This window comes from Tachysurus vachellii, chromosome 25 (assembly GCF_030014155.1).
Source record: "Tachysurus vachellii isolate PV-2020 chromosome 25, HZAU_Pvac_v1, whole genome shotgun sequence".
Taxonomy (NCBI): domain Eukaryota; kingdom Metazoa; phylum Chordata; class Actinopteri; order Siluriformes; family Bagridae; genus Tachysurus; species Tachysurus vachellii.
In genome coordinates, this window is record NC_083484.1 from 14,639,253 (window position 1) to 14,656,577 (window position 17,325).

The 17,325-nt window shown below is 42.1% G+C and overlaps 1 protein-coding gene across 1 annotated transcript in view; it reads right to left on the minus strand.

Moving 5' to 3' along the window:
• Positions 1–6,603: 6,603 nt before the first annotated feature.
• Positions 6,604–17,325, minus strand: part of LOC132839972 (inactive phospholipase C-like protein 2) — a 43,662-nt gene continuing 32,940 nt past the window's right edge. Inside the window, exons 6-7 of the mRNA XM_060861203.1 lie at positions 9,360–9,469; positions 6,604–8,001 (exon numbers count right to left, since the gene is read on the minus strand). Coding sequence (XP_060717186.1) covers positions 7,807–8,001; positions 9,360–9,469 — 305 coding nt within the window. The 3' untranslated portion in view covers positions 6,604–7,806. The remainder of the gene's footprint in view (positions 8,002–9,359; positions 9,470–17,325) is intronic.

A 17,325-nucleotide genomic window follows, 5' to 3' on the forward strand; every position in this document is an offset into this window, starting at 1 on the left:
GTTGAACGAAATGGCAGCATTACAGCAGATGGAAGCGAACAGAGCTCCGTTGTGCTGAAAGGGAAGCAGAACAAAATGAAGGCCATACTGTCAACCGGTTCCAAACAAGCAGCCATTGTGTTATCGACTAAATACTGTTAGCTCTTCTGTGTCTCTGTTAGTGGAAAACATCGTCCTTTTGACAATCCCAGGACTGGCATTATAAAAAAAAAAAAAAAAAAAGCGGCCCTAAGGGTTAATCCGAAGTCAGGAAGTAAGTTTGTATGTTTTGGCTGTTTCTCCTGCTGCTAAATGGGTTTGTGCTAATTCTTGGACTGGCATCAGGAGCCTTGACTTATCACGCTATAAATCACAGAATGAAATCTGATGCCCTTTGCTCTCATCAGGACTCAGATGACTTTTAGTCCCCCCGGAATAAGGTTTTGCGTCAACATGTGAGGAATGGGATGTAATAATTTCCTGTATTAATCCCTTCTCGGTGAGCCGAGATACTTGTATGTTTGCGCTCACAGGTTTAGTTTTTTAACGACAAAAATCTGTCCAAAGGCAACCTGTTCCTGTATTAGACGCTTCCTGGCCGGTGGGGTCACAAGTTTAAGTTTAAAACAGAGCTGATAAGATGATGAATCTTCCAAACAGCTGTGCTTTTTGAAAAAAATGTTAAATGATGTATGCAGACACTCATGTCAAGAGATTTTTGCCACATTAAACTTTCTACGAAGTGACGAGCATAAACAGAGGCTCTATTATGTTTGAAGGAATCCAGACATTCACTCGAGGTACTTCTCTGCCTTCATTTTGCTGAACTGTGAGGCAAAGAAGTTGCTGCGCAAAAGGGCTTTTTTTGTAGAGGAATGAAAAGAGCTAAAAACCACCCCATTAGCCGGTGAACAGCGTCTGTGTGTTGGCATTTTACGGAGGCTATTTGGTGGCTGTTTGTATTCAAAGCCGCCCGTCAGAGAGAGACAGGGTGACTAAGAGAGGTCAGTTTAGCAGCAAGCTGAGTGAGAAATACTCCTTTACAAAAAATAGCTAACGTAGCTGACTCTAGGGCTCAAAACTGTAAGCAGGGAGATTTGAACAACACATTACAGCGTTACGCTTCAATCAAAGCGGACAGAAAGGGCGATCGGTCAGGAAGAGAGCAGGCTGTTCAAAAAGACCAGTGTGATTTGTTGAACTGGAGGGCTGATTGGCACGGAGCCTGGGTTTTACGAGGGAATCAAAACCATCAGCAGGAGAATCAAAGGTCCTGTAATTGGACGTGGATGTAGACGTTGCTTTGTGAAAGAGCGCCATGTGAACGCCGAAAAATGAATGTACTGTGAGGGGAAGATCGACGTTGGCTTGGATCAGACACACCAGCTTGTGATTTCATGTGCTTGTTGATGTGGGCCTGTGAGTGCACACACACACACACACACACACACACACACACACACACACACACATAGGGTTTTATAACCCACAGCACACCAGTGTGAATATTCAGGATCAGGCATGAAACCCGCTGATGTATTCAGTTATGCCAGCAGCTATACAATTCCAGCCACATGCACACACACGTGAAATTTCAGAATTCTTTTGGCAGGACTACAACTTGGCAGTCATTGTGTTTGGATAAGATTACACGTTGCCATCCATCGTTGGCCGGTTCTGTTAATACGTTCCGCTCGCTCGATCGTGTTGATCCAACGCAGAATCCAAACCTGCAGACAGGAACAGCGTCCGGCTCGCTAATGTAGTCCGCTGACAAACACCGGCTACAAGAGTTCCTCACAGTCGTCTTTATAAGCTTTAGGGTCTTACTTTGTAATAACATTTACACAGGACAGAGTCATTTATCACAAAGAAAGAACAGAGCTTTAAAAGAATCGGCCAATTCAGTATCTGAACCCTGTTCCTTCTTCCTAAAGTGTGTGTAATAGTGAGGGAACGCAACAGTACCGTAAGAGCCGCCTAGTTTCTGGTGAATCTAATATTCTTATCTTATATTTTAAGATTATCCGATGTGACGACCTGGAACAAGGAGCAGCCGAAAGAACAAGACATGGATGACATACTGTAGGTAATGGCACCATATTTGACCATCCATCCAGCCATCCATCCATTTTCTACCGCTTATCTGGGGCCGGGTCGCGGGGGCAGCAGTCTAAGCAGGGACGCCCAGACCTCCCTCTCCCTAGACACTTCCTCCAGCTCTTCCAGGGGAATACCGAGGCGTTCCCAGGCCAGCCGGGAGACATAGTCCCTCCAGCGTGTCCTAGGTCTTCCCCGGGGCCTCCTCCCGGTTGGACATGACCGGAACACCTCCCCAGGGAGGCGTCCAGGAGGCATCCGGAACAGATGCCCGAGCCATCTTAGCTGACTCCTCTCGATGTGGAGGAGCAGCGGCTCTACTCTGAGCTCCTCCCGAGTGACCGAGCTCCTCACCCTATCTCTAAGGGAGCGCCCATCCACCCTGCGGAGGAAACTCATTTCGGCCGCCTGTATCCGGGATCTTGTCCTTTCGGCCATGACCCAAAGTTCATGACCATAGGTGAGGCTAGGAACATAGATCGACTGGTAAATAGAGAGCTTCACCTTGCGGCTCAGCTCTTTCTTCACCACAACAGACCGATATATCGACCGCATCACTGCAGAAGATACACCGATCTGCCTGTCGATCTCCCGCTCCATCCTTCCCTCACTCGTGAACAAGACCCCAAGATACTTAAACTCCTCCACTTGAGGCAGGAGCTCTCCACCAACCTGAAGTGGGCAAGCCACCCTTTTCCGGTTGAGAATTTGAAAAATTCATTCAAAAATTCATATTTGCCCATCATGAATGTTATTTCGTACATAAAAATGAAATAGTAGATTTTAAAAACATTTTAAACATTTTCACATTTTAAGAAATAAAGGGAAAATACAATGGAATTAATGGAACCCAAAATACTGTTGTTTTTTTACTTCTAAGGAACTAGTATATGGAGAGAAGAAAGCAAACTGTGTGTATGAATACTAACATGGTCACAATGTTGAGAGCATCATGTGCACTGAAGAACATCCTTGTATATGATATCATACATTTAGATGACATTTTATACACACTAATGCTGTACAGGACCACTGATCTTCATGCATTTTTCTTTTTTTATAATTTTTAAAGCAAGGCGTTTGATTTAGACCCCAGTTAAGTCCAAGAACGTCCTTGAGGTGATGGTGGGATCCAGACATCATCAAGGTTTCAAGCAGTGATGAAGGAAAGCAAGAGTAATGTGGCCAACATCTAAAAAACTGGATCTACCCTTATACTGATCATCATAACAAACTCTCACTCGATGAGAGAAAATGCTCAGGTCTTTACATGTCCACCATCTATCAAACAAATCCAAACAATTCAAGAAGTTGCTACTAGACGGAGCAGGACTTTTTACACATTTCAGCATTTGATTGAGCAACACGAGTCTGTTGAAGCAGAAGCAGCAGCCTGATCTGTTTTTTTAACACCAGAATAACACCCTCATACATTGACCACTATAACGCAATCAAACCACCAAACAAACGCCCTCTCGCTTCCTTCCTTTCGATCACATAAGGGGTGTCATGTACAGAAAAAAACGCCCTCTTCAAGGTTATTCACCTATTCTAAAGAAATAGAGAGAAAGCAAGAGCGAGAGAGAATCAGGAGCAGGACTGGTAATGCTGACAGGATTTAATTAACAGTGACAGTGACAGTGATGTGACATACGGCTACAGTAAGTACGGTGACCCATACTCAGAATTTGTTCTCTGCTTTTAACCCATCCAAAGTGCACACACACAGCAGTGAACACACACACACACACACACCGTGAACACACACCCGGAGCAGTGGGCAGCCATTTATGCTGTGGTGCCCAGGGAGCAGTTGGGGGGGTTCAGTGCCTTGCTCAAGGGCACCTCAGTCGTGGTATTGCCAGCCCGAGACTCGAACCCACAACCTTAGGGTTAGGAGTCAAACTCTCTGACCATTAGGCCACGACTACCTCCACCGGTATATTGATGATTCTATTAATGATTCCTCTGGTTATTGGCCTTAACTCTTTTCCCCATAGTCCTGTCTTTATGTGTCCATGTTGATCATTGAATATCTGTGTCATGTCCTTCTCCACAGTGGTGGTTAATATGAACCTCGTATGAAGGCAGACACTCAGGGCTTTATGAATTTCTAGTTTTTCATCAGTGTTTCTGTTTTATCTAGCCTACTAGGGGAGATATATTCATAAAGTCCCAAAAAAAAAAAAAAAACCCAACAGTTCTTTTTATTTCTTCAAAGTAAATGTTGATATCAAACCCATTTCTGCTCTCTGAGATGCTCCAAGTGCTTGAAGATAAGCAGATAAAATTTATCTTCAAACACAAAAATTCAGTGTAAGGTTATCGACAGAGAGAAAAACACGACGAGTCCTGATTCGTTTTAGATCAGACTGATAAAATCAGTCATTTGTTTATGCTGATCGAAAGTCTGAAAGTCAATTTACGTCTGTGTGTCGGTCAGAAGGTTTAATCGGTGAGACTTCCTGGAAAAAGTGGCTGCTGGATTTTCCATCACAGTGGAGCAATAAGGTCAAAGCAGCACATAAAGACAGAGGACAGGAGACAACAGAGTGTGATTCCATTCAGAGTGACAGCCAGCCATATCCAGACATCCTCAGGCTTTTTTCCCCTCAATGCCTGTCAGGAACATCACATGCAGTCAATAGCAGCCTGCGTGTGTTTGTCCTGCCGGATCTGCTCTGATCCTGCGTGATGGCTGTAGATTTCTCAGATCTCTCTTGCTTTCACCTGGCAGATCGAGATCTGTCTGACGGGTTTGTTTTGCGTCTATTATTTATTACGACAGGTTTGCAAGCTGACAAGTATGTGCCAAGCGTTATTCAGCTAATTGCCTAAAGGTTAAGCAAGGTGGAGTTCATCATTTCTCAAAAGGTGTCATCACCGAGCACTTAAAATGCTGACGGAAGAAAGAAGAGTTTGTCCTCCATGTCCTTACAATTCTTTTTTTTTCTTGTTCATCTTTTTATTATTATTATTATTATTATTATTATTATTATTATTATTATTATTATTATTATTATTATCATTATTATTATTTTCCACACATCATTATAAGAATCACTAAGAGTAGCTAGTATTAAAAGTTACATTAAAAAGGACGACATGTCTGATTTGTTGGTCCTTGACAGGTACTAAAAAAAAGGCATTTACACCTTTTGTGCTTGAGGCTGATCTCTACCTTATAGAGTATACAGGCTTATTCTACAGAGGCGCATAAATAAAAGCCCCACCGCAGGCTTACTAGTTTACGACGCATGTAGTCACAGGTTCAGCAGACAGGTTTCAAGATTGGATTGCAAACAGTATGGTCTGTATCATCGAGTGCTTTCGCATACAGAGTTTACGGCAGCGAGAAAGTGATTCACTCTGAGTCAAACTGATTGCAGGAAGTGAATCAAATATTGATAAAGTGAGCCAAAGTTTGAGCCAAAGGACAAATCTGTAGTGCTGCAGATAAGCTCTGATATACAGTATATTGGCTAACAAATAACGCTAGCTGTGCTACAGGAAATGGTTTAAAATACTTGATTACTTACTTTTAAACGAATCATCGATTTCGTGCTGGGATCCGAATGCTCTGTTCCTCGGTTGCTGTACCGACAAGTTTTATGAGTAGACGTTCAGTTTTAAGCCCTATTCGGACGGGATTAGTTTTACGTGGGGACGTGGGGGTAAAGTAATTATTACCAGTGATTTTAGTCCCATCCGAATGTGCCATCTCGGTAATCATTACGGACAATGTCAGTAAAGATTACGGCGACTTTTACCTTCTGTAAAAAGGTCCGGTAAAATGACCTCAGGTAATACTAATCCCGTCCGAATAGACCCGCTGTAAATATGTACGGTAAAATTCTGTCATTTCCTGTTTAAAAGTAGTTTTTGCCGCGTTGGAGGCGCCATGTTGTCTGTTTGCGCACGTGATAACAGGAAGCAACATCATACGCACATGACGACAAGGAGGTTACTGTGGTGCGTAAAGCGAGTTACCCCTCCTACTCCTTTTACTGAGATGTATTTTCCCGTGCGAATTGGCCAATTAATAGTACAGACGTCCTGAGGTAAAATTGCATTACTCCACGTCCCCACGTAAAACTAATCCCGTCCGAATAGGGCTTTACACACACCTCAGGGAACTGGAATATATTTAGTGTGAACTCAAACCAAACAGAACAGCGTACTTTGTAAAAGTCCGACGCTGGTTCAGACTCGGCAGTCAGACAAAAAGAGTGATAATAAAAAAGCACAAGAAATGACATGTAACCTAATTTAATCAGGCCAAACATTTTTAAGCTTCAAGCTTCATCCAGCTCCAGATTTTTGGTTTTAAAACGATTTACAAGCATCCAGTGAAAGACTAATCAGTGCAAGGAAAGTGAAAATCATAGAGTAAGTCATTTAGCAACATCATTATCCACAAGATAAAAAGCCAAACAGAAGACATACGACGTCAACAGTAACTTCAGTGCTCGCTTTGAATCCTTGGGAGTTTTACTGTTGGATATTAACACACAGGCGAAGTGCATTTATTCAACACAGTTTATTTCAGAGCTTTCAGGACTTCACGGGGTAAAAACAAAACGGCTATTTTGTTTGAAAACTAACCTGCTCCCCCTGGGGTGGTATAAATGGTTGAACTACAGTTAAAAAGACACCGACTTTTACAGCACTGAAACGTATCAAACAACACTGGTTTCCGTTTCTTGGTGTTCTGGAAAGATGATGGTAATCGGTATGGGAGTGGTTCACTGGGTCTAACAGTAGATCGGCACGCTGGAAAGACCGTCGAGACGAGCCGGAGATCACCGCAACACCGGAGAGGCGACAGACATCTTGTTAGGCAGGCTTAGCTTAGGCAAAACACGTGGATTGGATTCCTGTACAAACCAAATTGTTTACCAGGAACTATAACAGTAATGATGACCAGGAGTTAATCATGAACCATGTACCTGTAACACACACATCCTTAGTGTGTGTCATCGAACAACCCATGAGTGTCATACACGTTTTCTTTTCCATCTGTTGCACTTGTTCAAATAAAATATTCTCTTTAAAACAGCTGTTTACCTTAACAAAATAAATCTGTTAAAATGGTGCACATTGCAAAAAAAGATCTCTCTCTCTCCCTCTCTCTCATATCTCATATATATATATATATATATATATATATATATATATATATATATATATATATATATATATATATACACACACACATAATTATCATTTTATATACATACACACACACACATACTGTTTTGGCAGACAGAACATGTATTAGTTTGTCATTGTAAACAGCTCGACTCATTCGTTCACCGTTCTCACTTTCTCTCTTTCGGAATCGTCTCCAGTTTCAGCTGCTCAGAAATTTGTGCTTATGGCCGGTCCCGAAGCGAGGATGGCTCTGTAAGGGCACGTCTGAGTTTAACACTTGCAGTGAATCACAACACTGTTCCAGCACGCTAGCAAGGTGATTAGCGGACTCTGGAAATAAAAGTAGTCCTGTCAGACTACCCTGAGTTAGGTGGAGAGGGCTGGGGTTGAGGTTGGGGGAGGGGCGTGGGATTTGGCGAAGTTAGTCGAGGCACATCGGCCTAACCGTTATGGAATGGTACTGGAAAGAGTGTAAAAGAAACACAGGTTGTGTAACAGCCTGGCTTCCTCTTAATGGCTAGATTACTCTACTCTTCCTCTGTAACGTTACGATCTCAGAAGCTTTCTGAGATTTCAGTTCTCCTTGTCGTCGCTGACGACCTCTCCGGACGCCCTCTCTGGGATGGCTCCCAGGCTGCGGCGGGATCTGGATTCGGAGCTGGACGACGTCGCCCCCTTGAATAGGTCGCAGGCGAGCGCGGCGTAATGCACCTGCTTAATATTCTCCAGCACCTCGGCCCGCGCGTGCTTCAGCAGGTCCGCCTGACCCTGGTGAGACAGCACAGAAACCGTCATGACACAATGGTATGAAGAAACACAAGAACGTCACCCGGACGCAGCATTGGAAAAAACAAGAGATGTCATTCGGTAGAATTATTAGCGAGTCTGCTGCCAAAAAAGTAATACAAAAAAAAAAAAAAGTAATAAAAAAATAAATAAATAAATAAATAGATTGAAAATGATTTTCTTTAATCGTTCTATTATGATACTAGCGAGAACATTCGACTGCCGTAATGACGTTTTATGTGTCCTCAGGGCAAAAGAATGCAATTTGCAAACCGGCTAGTCAAAAACAAATACGCGTAATTCAATAAGAAACAAGAAAGTAAACACCGAGTCTGAACTTTAGGCACATTAATCTCTGGAACTGTGAGAGGAATAGATTTTTCTAACATCCATCCAATGTAACAAGACACTGCGACGTGCTTACGCTATTAAACTGGACAGATTTCATTGGCGATCGACCTGCAAGTCCTCCACACGCTAAGTCGCTCTGGACACGCTCTCTAATTAATTATGTAGTCTGGCAAAGTTCTTCAGCAGCATAAACAACAGGAATGACCTTACGGGAAACGACCGAGGGTCTTTAATCAACGGGCGGCTTTTTTTGCACGTAATGTTATGTTTAATTAGCACATGCAAATGTGATTTGTAAAAAGGGCTAAGTAGTGATTATTACAGAGGAAAGGCTTGACATATTCGACATTAAGTGGATGTAATTGCGGGTCAAACCTTTTAATCTTCTAATTCTAACTGAACAAAGTCTGCAGGGTCACTCACTGTCCACTTTATGTGCGCATCTATTAGGAGACATTGAAATGCTTCAGTGAAACAGCTGTTCTGCTGCGTTGTCCTTAAACACGCTACGAAGCAGCTGTTTCGTTTTTCGGGATTTTTTAACGTGATATCAAAACAGAGAGCTGCTTGAGCTGGGGCTCTGAATCGTTCTTACATGAGAACTGTGTGAAAAGTCTGAAGTACATTGAGAGAAGAGACAGAAGAGACTCGTTCAGAAAGCAGATAGGATTCAATCTGCTGTGATTTTATCCACCCGCGTATGCTGCCTTTTAAAGGGGAATAAAAGCAGAGAAATCAGTAGCCTGAAAGCTGTGTTGGTGTCGGCTACTTAAAAAAAAAAACGATCTCCTGTAAATAGCTCCTGCTTTAGGTGCAGTATTGCAAAGGAGGTACAGAGACTTCCAGATCTGTGTAGCCCTGGGCAGTTCATGTAATGCAGAGCGTAAAGAGAGAGCGAGAGAAAACGAGGGGGCGACGAGGAAGAAAAAGAGAAGGACAGGGAGTAGACTGCGGAGGAAAGAGAGAGATACGGTCGATGCGGTGCTCACCTTTAGAATAGTTATGTTCCAGGTGAAGCTCTCCACTGCCTTTTGGAGCTTCCTGCCTTTTAGACCATCCTTCACTGCCATGTTGTGAAGATTCTCATGAAACTCCATAGCTAGAAAAAAAAAAAACAACAACACGAGAACGTTATATTATTATTTTTATGCCAAAGACGAGCTGTGGGTAATAATCTGTAATGTACGTGACTCAGAAGTGGAAGTTTTCAGCCAGCATTGCTTTCATTGTGTACATTAATTTACAAGGTGTTTGGTTCTGTTTCGAGTAGCTAGAGTGCTTTTCATGTCAGGGATGGAACACAGTACCACGTGTGTTAAAGCACCCTCGACGTCTAGTATCAATTAAGCAGGAACAAAAGATATGTTCACGCATGCGGCGACAACGCGACTGGAGATCAATCATTTTGAGACTTCCTGCAACTTGTATGGCGGCGACGGGATGTGGGCGTGTCCAGAGACGCGACGAATTTGTGAAAATATGCTATTACGGGGCGACTCTGTAAAGCGATTGCCAATGGGATTGAAGAGAGTAGCGTTCGTGTGATCTGTGGCAAAGAGCACGCGCTGTTTCACCTTCATCCCATGTGACATGATGCAGAATTACACTGCCGGATTTTATACCCAAACGACGCCAAATCTCCCTCCAGAACGTTTCGTTTTAGCGGCAAGAAACGCTAGAGGAATGCGCCACCCACTAGTCGACGTGGTTGCTATGGCAACCAGCAGCAGGAACACCTACTGACAACTTCGCAGTACAGAGCCTGGATACTTACAGCCATAAAAATCAGTGTGTGTTTGAATGCAGGAGAATTTTCCACTGAGACCTTCGAGTCCGTGTTTATTTGTTTGCTTGTTTGTCTGTTTCGCTTGTAACCTGTTTGGTCAAGAAGTAGAAAACCAAGTTCTTTGCTCTAAAAGGTTGATTTTTCTTTAAAGCCTTTTAAAAAAGTGGCTGCGTTCCACCCACCTCACTTCCCATAGATGTTGTATAAGGTCTGCTAGCGGCACAAACTATCAAGCTGCTGAGCTGTGGGTGACGTGACTGACGTTCCTTTGGCATTTTTTTTTTTTTGTCTTCAGTCAAACTCTGACACGGTGTGAACAGGTGGCTGAAGAGCTTCGGTACCTTAAAGCAACTGTCCGTATCCGCCCACATGGACGCTCTGGCTTTGCTCGACTCTTCTTTCCCCGTTGCATTACAGAAAGAAGGTTATTACATGGGTTAGGATTAGTGCCAGTCATGCGTATCCACTCAGCCGTGTTGTATTTGCTGTTGAAAGTCCAGCATGGAAAATGAAATCTGGAGTGTCAGCGGTCGGGTAAACAAAAGCCGTAAAGGGTGAGTGACGTGACAAACACGAGGAGAGTACGGTGAGAGGATAATACGCACAATGCACAAGAAGAGAGAACGGGTAAAGGAGACAGATGGAGGACTGAGAGTCTGAGTGTGTGTGTGTGTGTGTGTGCAGCAGAAAAGACATGGAATTCTTTCAGGCTGTGTTAATGTTAAAGCAGGAAAGACAGAGCAGGCTTGTCACCCGGAGAAATATTTCCCTTCTTGTTTTTCATCCTTTCTTACTCAGAGCTTCTGCTTTGATGAAGGATGAAGATAGAATGCTTTCTAATCTTTTCTAATGCGTCAAATCTTTCTGGGTCAACTTGAATGAGTGTGTGTGTGTGTGTGTGTGTGTGTGTGTGTGTGGGGCAATAACAAGAAGAAAACGTACCTAAAACTCAAAGCCCTTGACCACTCTAACACCACAATAAAACAAGTTCCACGTCGACCTCGAGCAGACACGCCGCCCGGTCGATGATGCCGTGTGGTTGCCCCGAGAGTCTGTGATTTATTATCATCTCGAGATAAAGACGTTATTGTGGCACTTCGTGACTACCGATCGTGTCTAATGTCCGTTAAACGCTTTGATGTGTATAAGAGAGAGAGAAGAGGTGCTGCTGGGTTTAATAGCGCATGACTGTGCTGAGGATTGGGCCTGGCACCGCATGCCTCTCGTGGCAGGAGTTGCTTAGCAACATACTGTAGGACGAGTGTGGGAAAATCCACGCATAATTCAAACGCAACTCCGCCATGAATGCATGCTCTGTGAAGAGCCGTGCACCTCGAAGGAGCCCTGAGAACCTCCCGCGAGCAGAGAGAGAGAACATTCTACCAGCTTTGTGTAAAAAAATTGCAACAAAACAAGGGTACCACTGTATAAATTTGCAATTGAGTTGGCAATGCGTTTGTTTTAAAAACTAAGTCAGCACATATTGAGTGTGTATTGCAGTCTCACCATGACTGGATACTTTAAGTGGTAAAACCAAACCTGTGGAACATTTCATTCCAAATAATGTCTGAGCTTTTCCCCATAACTGAAATAGCACTGAGAAAAGTGCTTCCTATAACCGCCTGTGTTGTCAGAGCTGCTTCCACCCTTCCTTCCTGTCTCACATTGTGCAGTAAAGATGAGAAGGAAGCACAAATATCGATCCTTCAAATCCAGGTAAGGAATAAAAAAAAGCCTAAAAAATTAATTAGCCTAATAATAGCCTAAACGATTAATAAAGTATGTCCTCTGTGGTCACTAAAAGCTATTTAATCCCACAGCGCTGTTACTTCTCACCTCTGAATGGACCGTGTTGGTTATGAACCCACTCGTTCTAACACGTAACAGCTTACACTGGGGGTGTATCATCAACTCTACATGTACTCGACATCTAATAATAAACCTGCTTTGATGATGTTCCATAACATCAATTCTGACTAAAAATGAATACAATTAAAGACAAATAAAAAACGCATCATAATTGTTAGTAAATTTCTGCAGTGTGAAAGGCATAAAACTCATCACGTTGTGCTGTTTATTGATTATTTACTTTTCATCTAGCAGCACAGCCCTAAGTGCTTGTCATTTTATTAATATGTCACTATCTAATGCATGTTAGAGAAAGCTTATCAGCATGGTGCTCTTTGGATGATCTAATCTTCTCTATGCTACACAATTTGCATACTGGTAGTTGATGAAAAGACCTTAATTAGCATTTTCTTCAGGGGAGTTTTTAGTAAATCAATTACATTTGACCTCAGACACACTTGCACTTCCTTCCCTTCACTCAGATCCTGTAAAAAAAAAAAAAAAAAAAAAAAAAAAAATCTGTTCAAATGGAAGAGAAGATGAACTTAGGGCATTGCTGATGGAGCAAAAGGAATGTGGTAGCTCAGTGGTTAAGGTGTTTGACTACTGATCGGAAGGTCATTGGTTCGAATCCCAGGTCCACTGCAGGGCCCCTAAGCAAGGCCCTTAACCCTCAATTCCTCAGTTGTATAAACTGAAATAAGAAAATGTAAGTCACTCTGGGAAAGAGTGTCTGCTAAATGCTGTAAATGTAAATCCATCATTAGGCAATCAGTGCTTCCGGTACAGTATGTGCTTTATGAATCTAATCCCCATTTATATACAAGACATCCAATTAGATTAAAGCTCTTTTCCAGCGAATTTCCAGCGAACTCTGTCCACAGAACAGTATGTTCTGGTCACGTCGATCAGACTGTGCTGCAAATAACTAAGCGTTTCGAGCATGCGTGAAAACAAGCCCTAGAATTGTTAACTCGTTACTGTGCTGCATCGATTGCTGAAGCATCGGGAAACGTCTCGTCGAGACGAGAGCGATGGAAGAGATCGATTTTTTTTCAGTGCTGAATTAGTGATCATCTTCACGAATGTAAATTTGCTCCACGTCCAAAATGTTATTTTAAGAGACGCCTGGCATCCAAATGAAATTATGGTGCAACAAGCGTATCTGTGGTTGGCATTCCACATTACCCCGAGGGCCTTCTGAATCATTCAGAGAGGCAAAGCTGTATAAGTGTGTAATAATGACATCGCTTTGTTACCCTCTGGAGAACTACTGATGTGGCGTTAGTTAAATTCCCAAGGTTACATAATATCTCGTTCAAAAGAATGAAGCTCATTTTATGCTTATTCACAGTGCCACTGTTGAACCCTTGAGATGGCGCTGAGTAAAATAACACTTATTGCTATAGATTAAAATGTTTGTACATCCGTTTCTAAGTGCCCAGCTTCTTCTAGGTTTGATCAAATGTGCTGTATGTGATTCTGAGCTCTAAATAAAGATTCTGCATACAGAACCGTTTGCTGTACAAAGATGTCTGTTAAAAAAAAGAAAAAATGATTGAGACACAAACCGATATTACTGCTAATACTATTACTACTACTATTACTACCAATACCATATCTTGTGCTACCAACACAACCATTACTACTATTACCAATACCATGACTTTTACTACCACTACTAGTCATATGACCCCCATTACCATGACTATTACTACCACTACTAGTCATATGACCCACATTACCATGACTTTTACTACCACTACTAGTCATATGACCCACATTACCATGACTATTACTACCACTACTAGTCATATGACCCACATTACCATGACCTTTACTACCACTACTAGTCATATGACCCACATTACCATGACTATTAATACCACTACTAGTCATATGACCCACATTGCCATGACTATTACTACCACTACTAGTCATATGACCCACATTACCATGACTATTACTACCACTACTACTACTAGTCATATGACCCACATTACCATGACTTTTACTACCACTACTAGTCATATGACCCACATTACTATGACTATTACTACCACTACGTCATATGACCCACATTACCATGACTTTTACTACCACTACTAGTTATATGACCCACATTACCATGACTTTTACTACCACTACGTCATATGACCCACATTACCATGACCTTTACTACCACTACTAGTCATATGACCCAAAATTACCATGACTATTACTACCACTACATCATATGACCCACATTACCATGAGTTTTACTACCACTATTAGTCATATGGCCCAAAAGTACCATGACTATTACTACCACTACTAGTCATATGACCCACATTACCATGACTTTTACTACCACTACTATTCATATGGCCCAAAATTACCATGACTATTACTACCACTACTAGTCATATGGCCCAAAAGTACCATGACTTTTACTACCACTACTAGTAATATGACCCACATTACCATGACTTTTACTACCACTACTTGTCATATGACCCACATTACCATGACTATTACTACTACTAGTAGTCATATGACCCACATTACCATGACTATTACTACTACTAGTAGTCATATGACCCACATTACCATGACTATTACTACCACTACCTAAGTTCTAAGTTACCAACACTACCATCAGCATTACTACATCTACTACTACCACTACTAGTAATACTGCCGCTGCTACTACGGCAGATTATCAACACTGCCACTGCCAATACTACCACTACTACTACTAAACCCACTATTAGTACTGTTGCTGATAAAGTTCCTGCTACTAACTATTTCAATTTCAAGTATTTCAATACCTTTCTTTTTCTGTAAATGTTGAAATTACACGTCCATTGTATGGCCTGTGAAACAACACTGAGGTCAGCTTTGTGCTAGTCATCCTGCTGAATTTGTGCTGTTGAAAGAACCTTTGTATTTTTTCAACCTGCACCAGTGCAAAGGGAACCGACTGGCCCCGGGTCACAAAACGTCTTGTACAGGACGAACGGAGAGTGAGGAAACCAACGAATGTGAGCAGACTCAAAGGCTTATTTGTTTCCTGATAATATCGAGTGATGATTTCTCAGAGTGTCCGTAATGTCTTTGTTATTTCCAACATGCACAAGATTATCGCTGATTCGTCCTCATTGATCATTAATGTCTTTTTCGTTCTATTGCGTTCTGTGAGTTAGCGCTGACCTCTTTTCCTTTCCGGACCCATGTTTCACGGTGAACGCTAGCGCTCTGGACTGACACGGCGTCTGATCCCATGCGACAGAAACGAGCGAGAGTCGATTTGTCATCTTGCGACATTATACTGGGTAAATGGATACAAAGGGATTTGATCTGAATGGAAGGAAGGCATTTGTTTGCATTTTCCTGCTGCTTTCTTGCCTGAAATGACAAGGTCACTGATGAAAACGAGTGTAAAGAAGAAAAGATGAAAGATTAAAAAACCCTGACACCTTTATATTCCAGAGCGAGTTTATCAGAGCAAGGGCATTCGTTTGAATAGCTTTCATTCAAATTCTGCCTAAGAAGTTCACTCTCGCAAACTAAAAGTGAAAGAGTTAACATTTTATTGGTAAAATCTGTCAAATTCAATTGGCTTAAGGTAAGAAATGGCTGTTTTCTTCAAGTTCGAGGAAGAAAAAAAGAGCTCAGTAAGCGAACGCTAAATAGGTTCTGACGGTTTCTCAGATTCCATCAGCCGAGATCAATAGGAACCTCTGCCGACCTGCCGGACTGATCGGCTGCCAGTCACGGTAGCCTAGCAACAGCAGCGAAGGTGGTGATAAAAAAAGAAGGCATTTATTTCTTCCCCTTTACTTCTCCACAGACGAGGTTAAGTCAAGACGTTATTAGATGAAACTACAATGTATATGTTCCTGTGTATTGATTCTTCCATCTTCTAACTGGCTCAGCGTGTAGGAAAGACCTTTTTAATTTAGTAATAATCCACAATTGGCAGAATTTCGAGTACTGCTTCTTCTCTAAACCTAATTAGAATATAGTTCTAAAATTTACTGTATATTCCTTTATTTAGTTGTTTAAAGATGCAACATTTCCAACTATATCAGTAACATTGCTCTTTGTAAAAGGTACAATAGTGAAATTCGTTGATTAAAACGAACAACGGATTAAGATGTGGCTTTAGCTAACGTGTCTTCGGTCGCTGAGACTTCCTGTCCTGGTACTGTGTGTATAGACATCTTACAGGCCATTGTACATCATGGGGCGGAGCTTCGTGAACTCAAATTTTGAACCCTTAGTGACTTGAACTTGAGGAAACAAAAGACTAACCAATGACTGTGTGAGAAATAAACACATGAGGGCGTAGTACGATAAGACAACGCTCAACGTCAGGGTGGTGTTTCTGTTATTACTCTAGAGTTCCGATCACATCAACAGTGTAACAGCAATATTATATTACAGCAGCTCCTGAAGTGTCAGTGTTAACTGTTGATGTGCACTAAAACAAATTAATAATAAATAATAAAAAAAGCAGCTAGTCACAACTCGCAGCTAGTTACTCATTACCGTCTACATTTACATTTACAGCATTTAGCAGACACTCTTATCTAGAGTGACTTACATTGTCTTATTACCGTTTATACACCTGAGCAATTGAGGGTTAAGGGCCTTGCTCAGGGGCCCTGCAGTGGCAACTTGGTGGACCTGGGATTCGAACCAATGACCTTCCGATCAGTAGTCGAACACCTTAACCACTGAGCTACCACAGCCGTCTAACCAACTGTATCCCTTAAATATTGCGACATATTGCTTCATTTGTGGATATGACATTTGTGGATGTCAGCACAGTATTGGTTAAGGCTTATTTCATTAATCTGACACAAGCTACACAACATTAATCCAGATCTCGGGTGCACTCGAACGGTACAGTATTTAAACTGTACATAATATCAGAGTTAAACTCCCACAAGCCCGTAAGCACGTTTCCACTTTCGACCGATGTGTCGAGCCAGTGTGACACAAACGGAAATTTTCTTCAGGCTATTGTTATTATTGGCATTAGAAAGCAGCATGGCTGGAGCTCAAAGCTGCAGTGCTGGCGTGCCATCTTCGTGCTTCGCTATCCGTTCTGTTTGTTCCGTGATTTGAAGCTCAAACGAAAAGCAACAACAACAAGCAAATCCCATGAAAGCAGAAAAAAAATCCAAACTAAAAAAACAAGAGGTCACGAAACCCAACTTAAAAGAACACAAGTGCTTAATAAACTGCCTTTGTTCTGAGTCGGCTCTCTTTTCGTGTGAACGCGAGTGAAGCTCGTCTGCCGATTGTGGTTTGCAGCTGTTTACCTCGTCGCA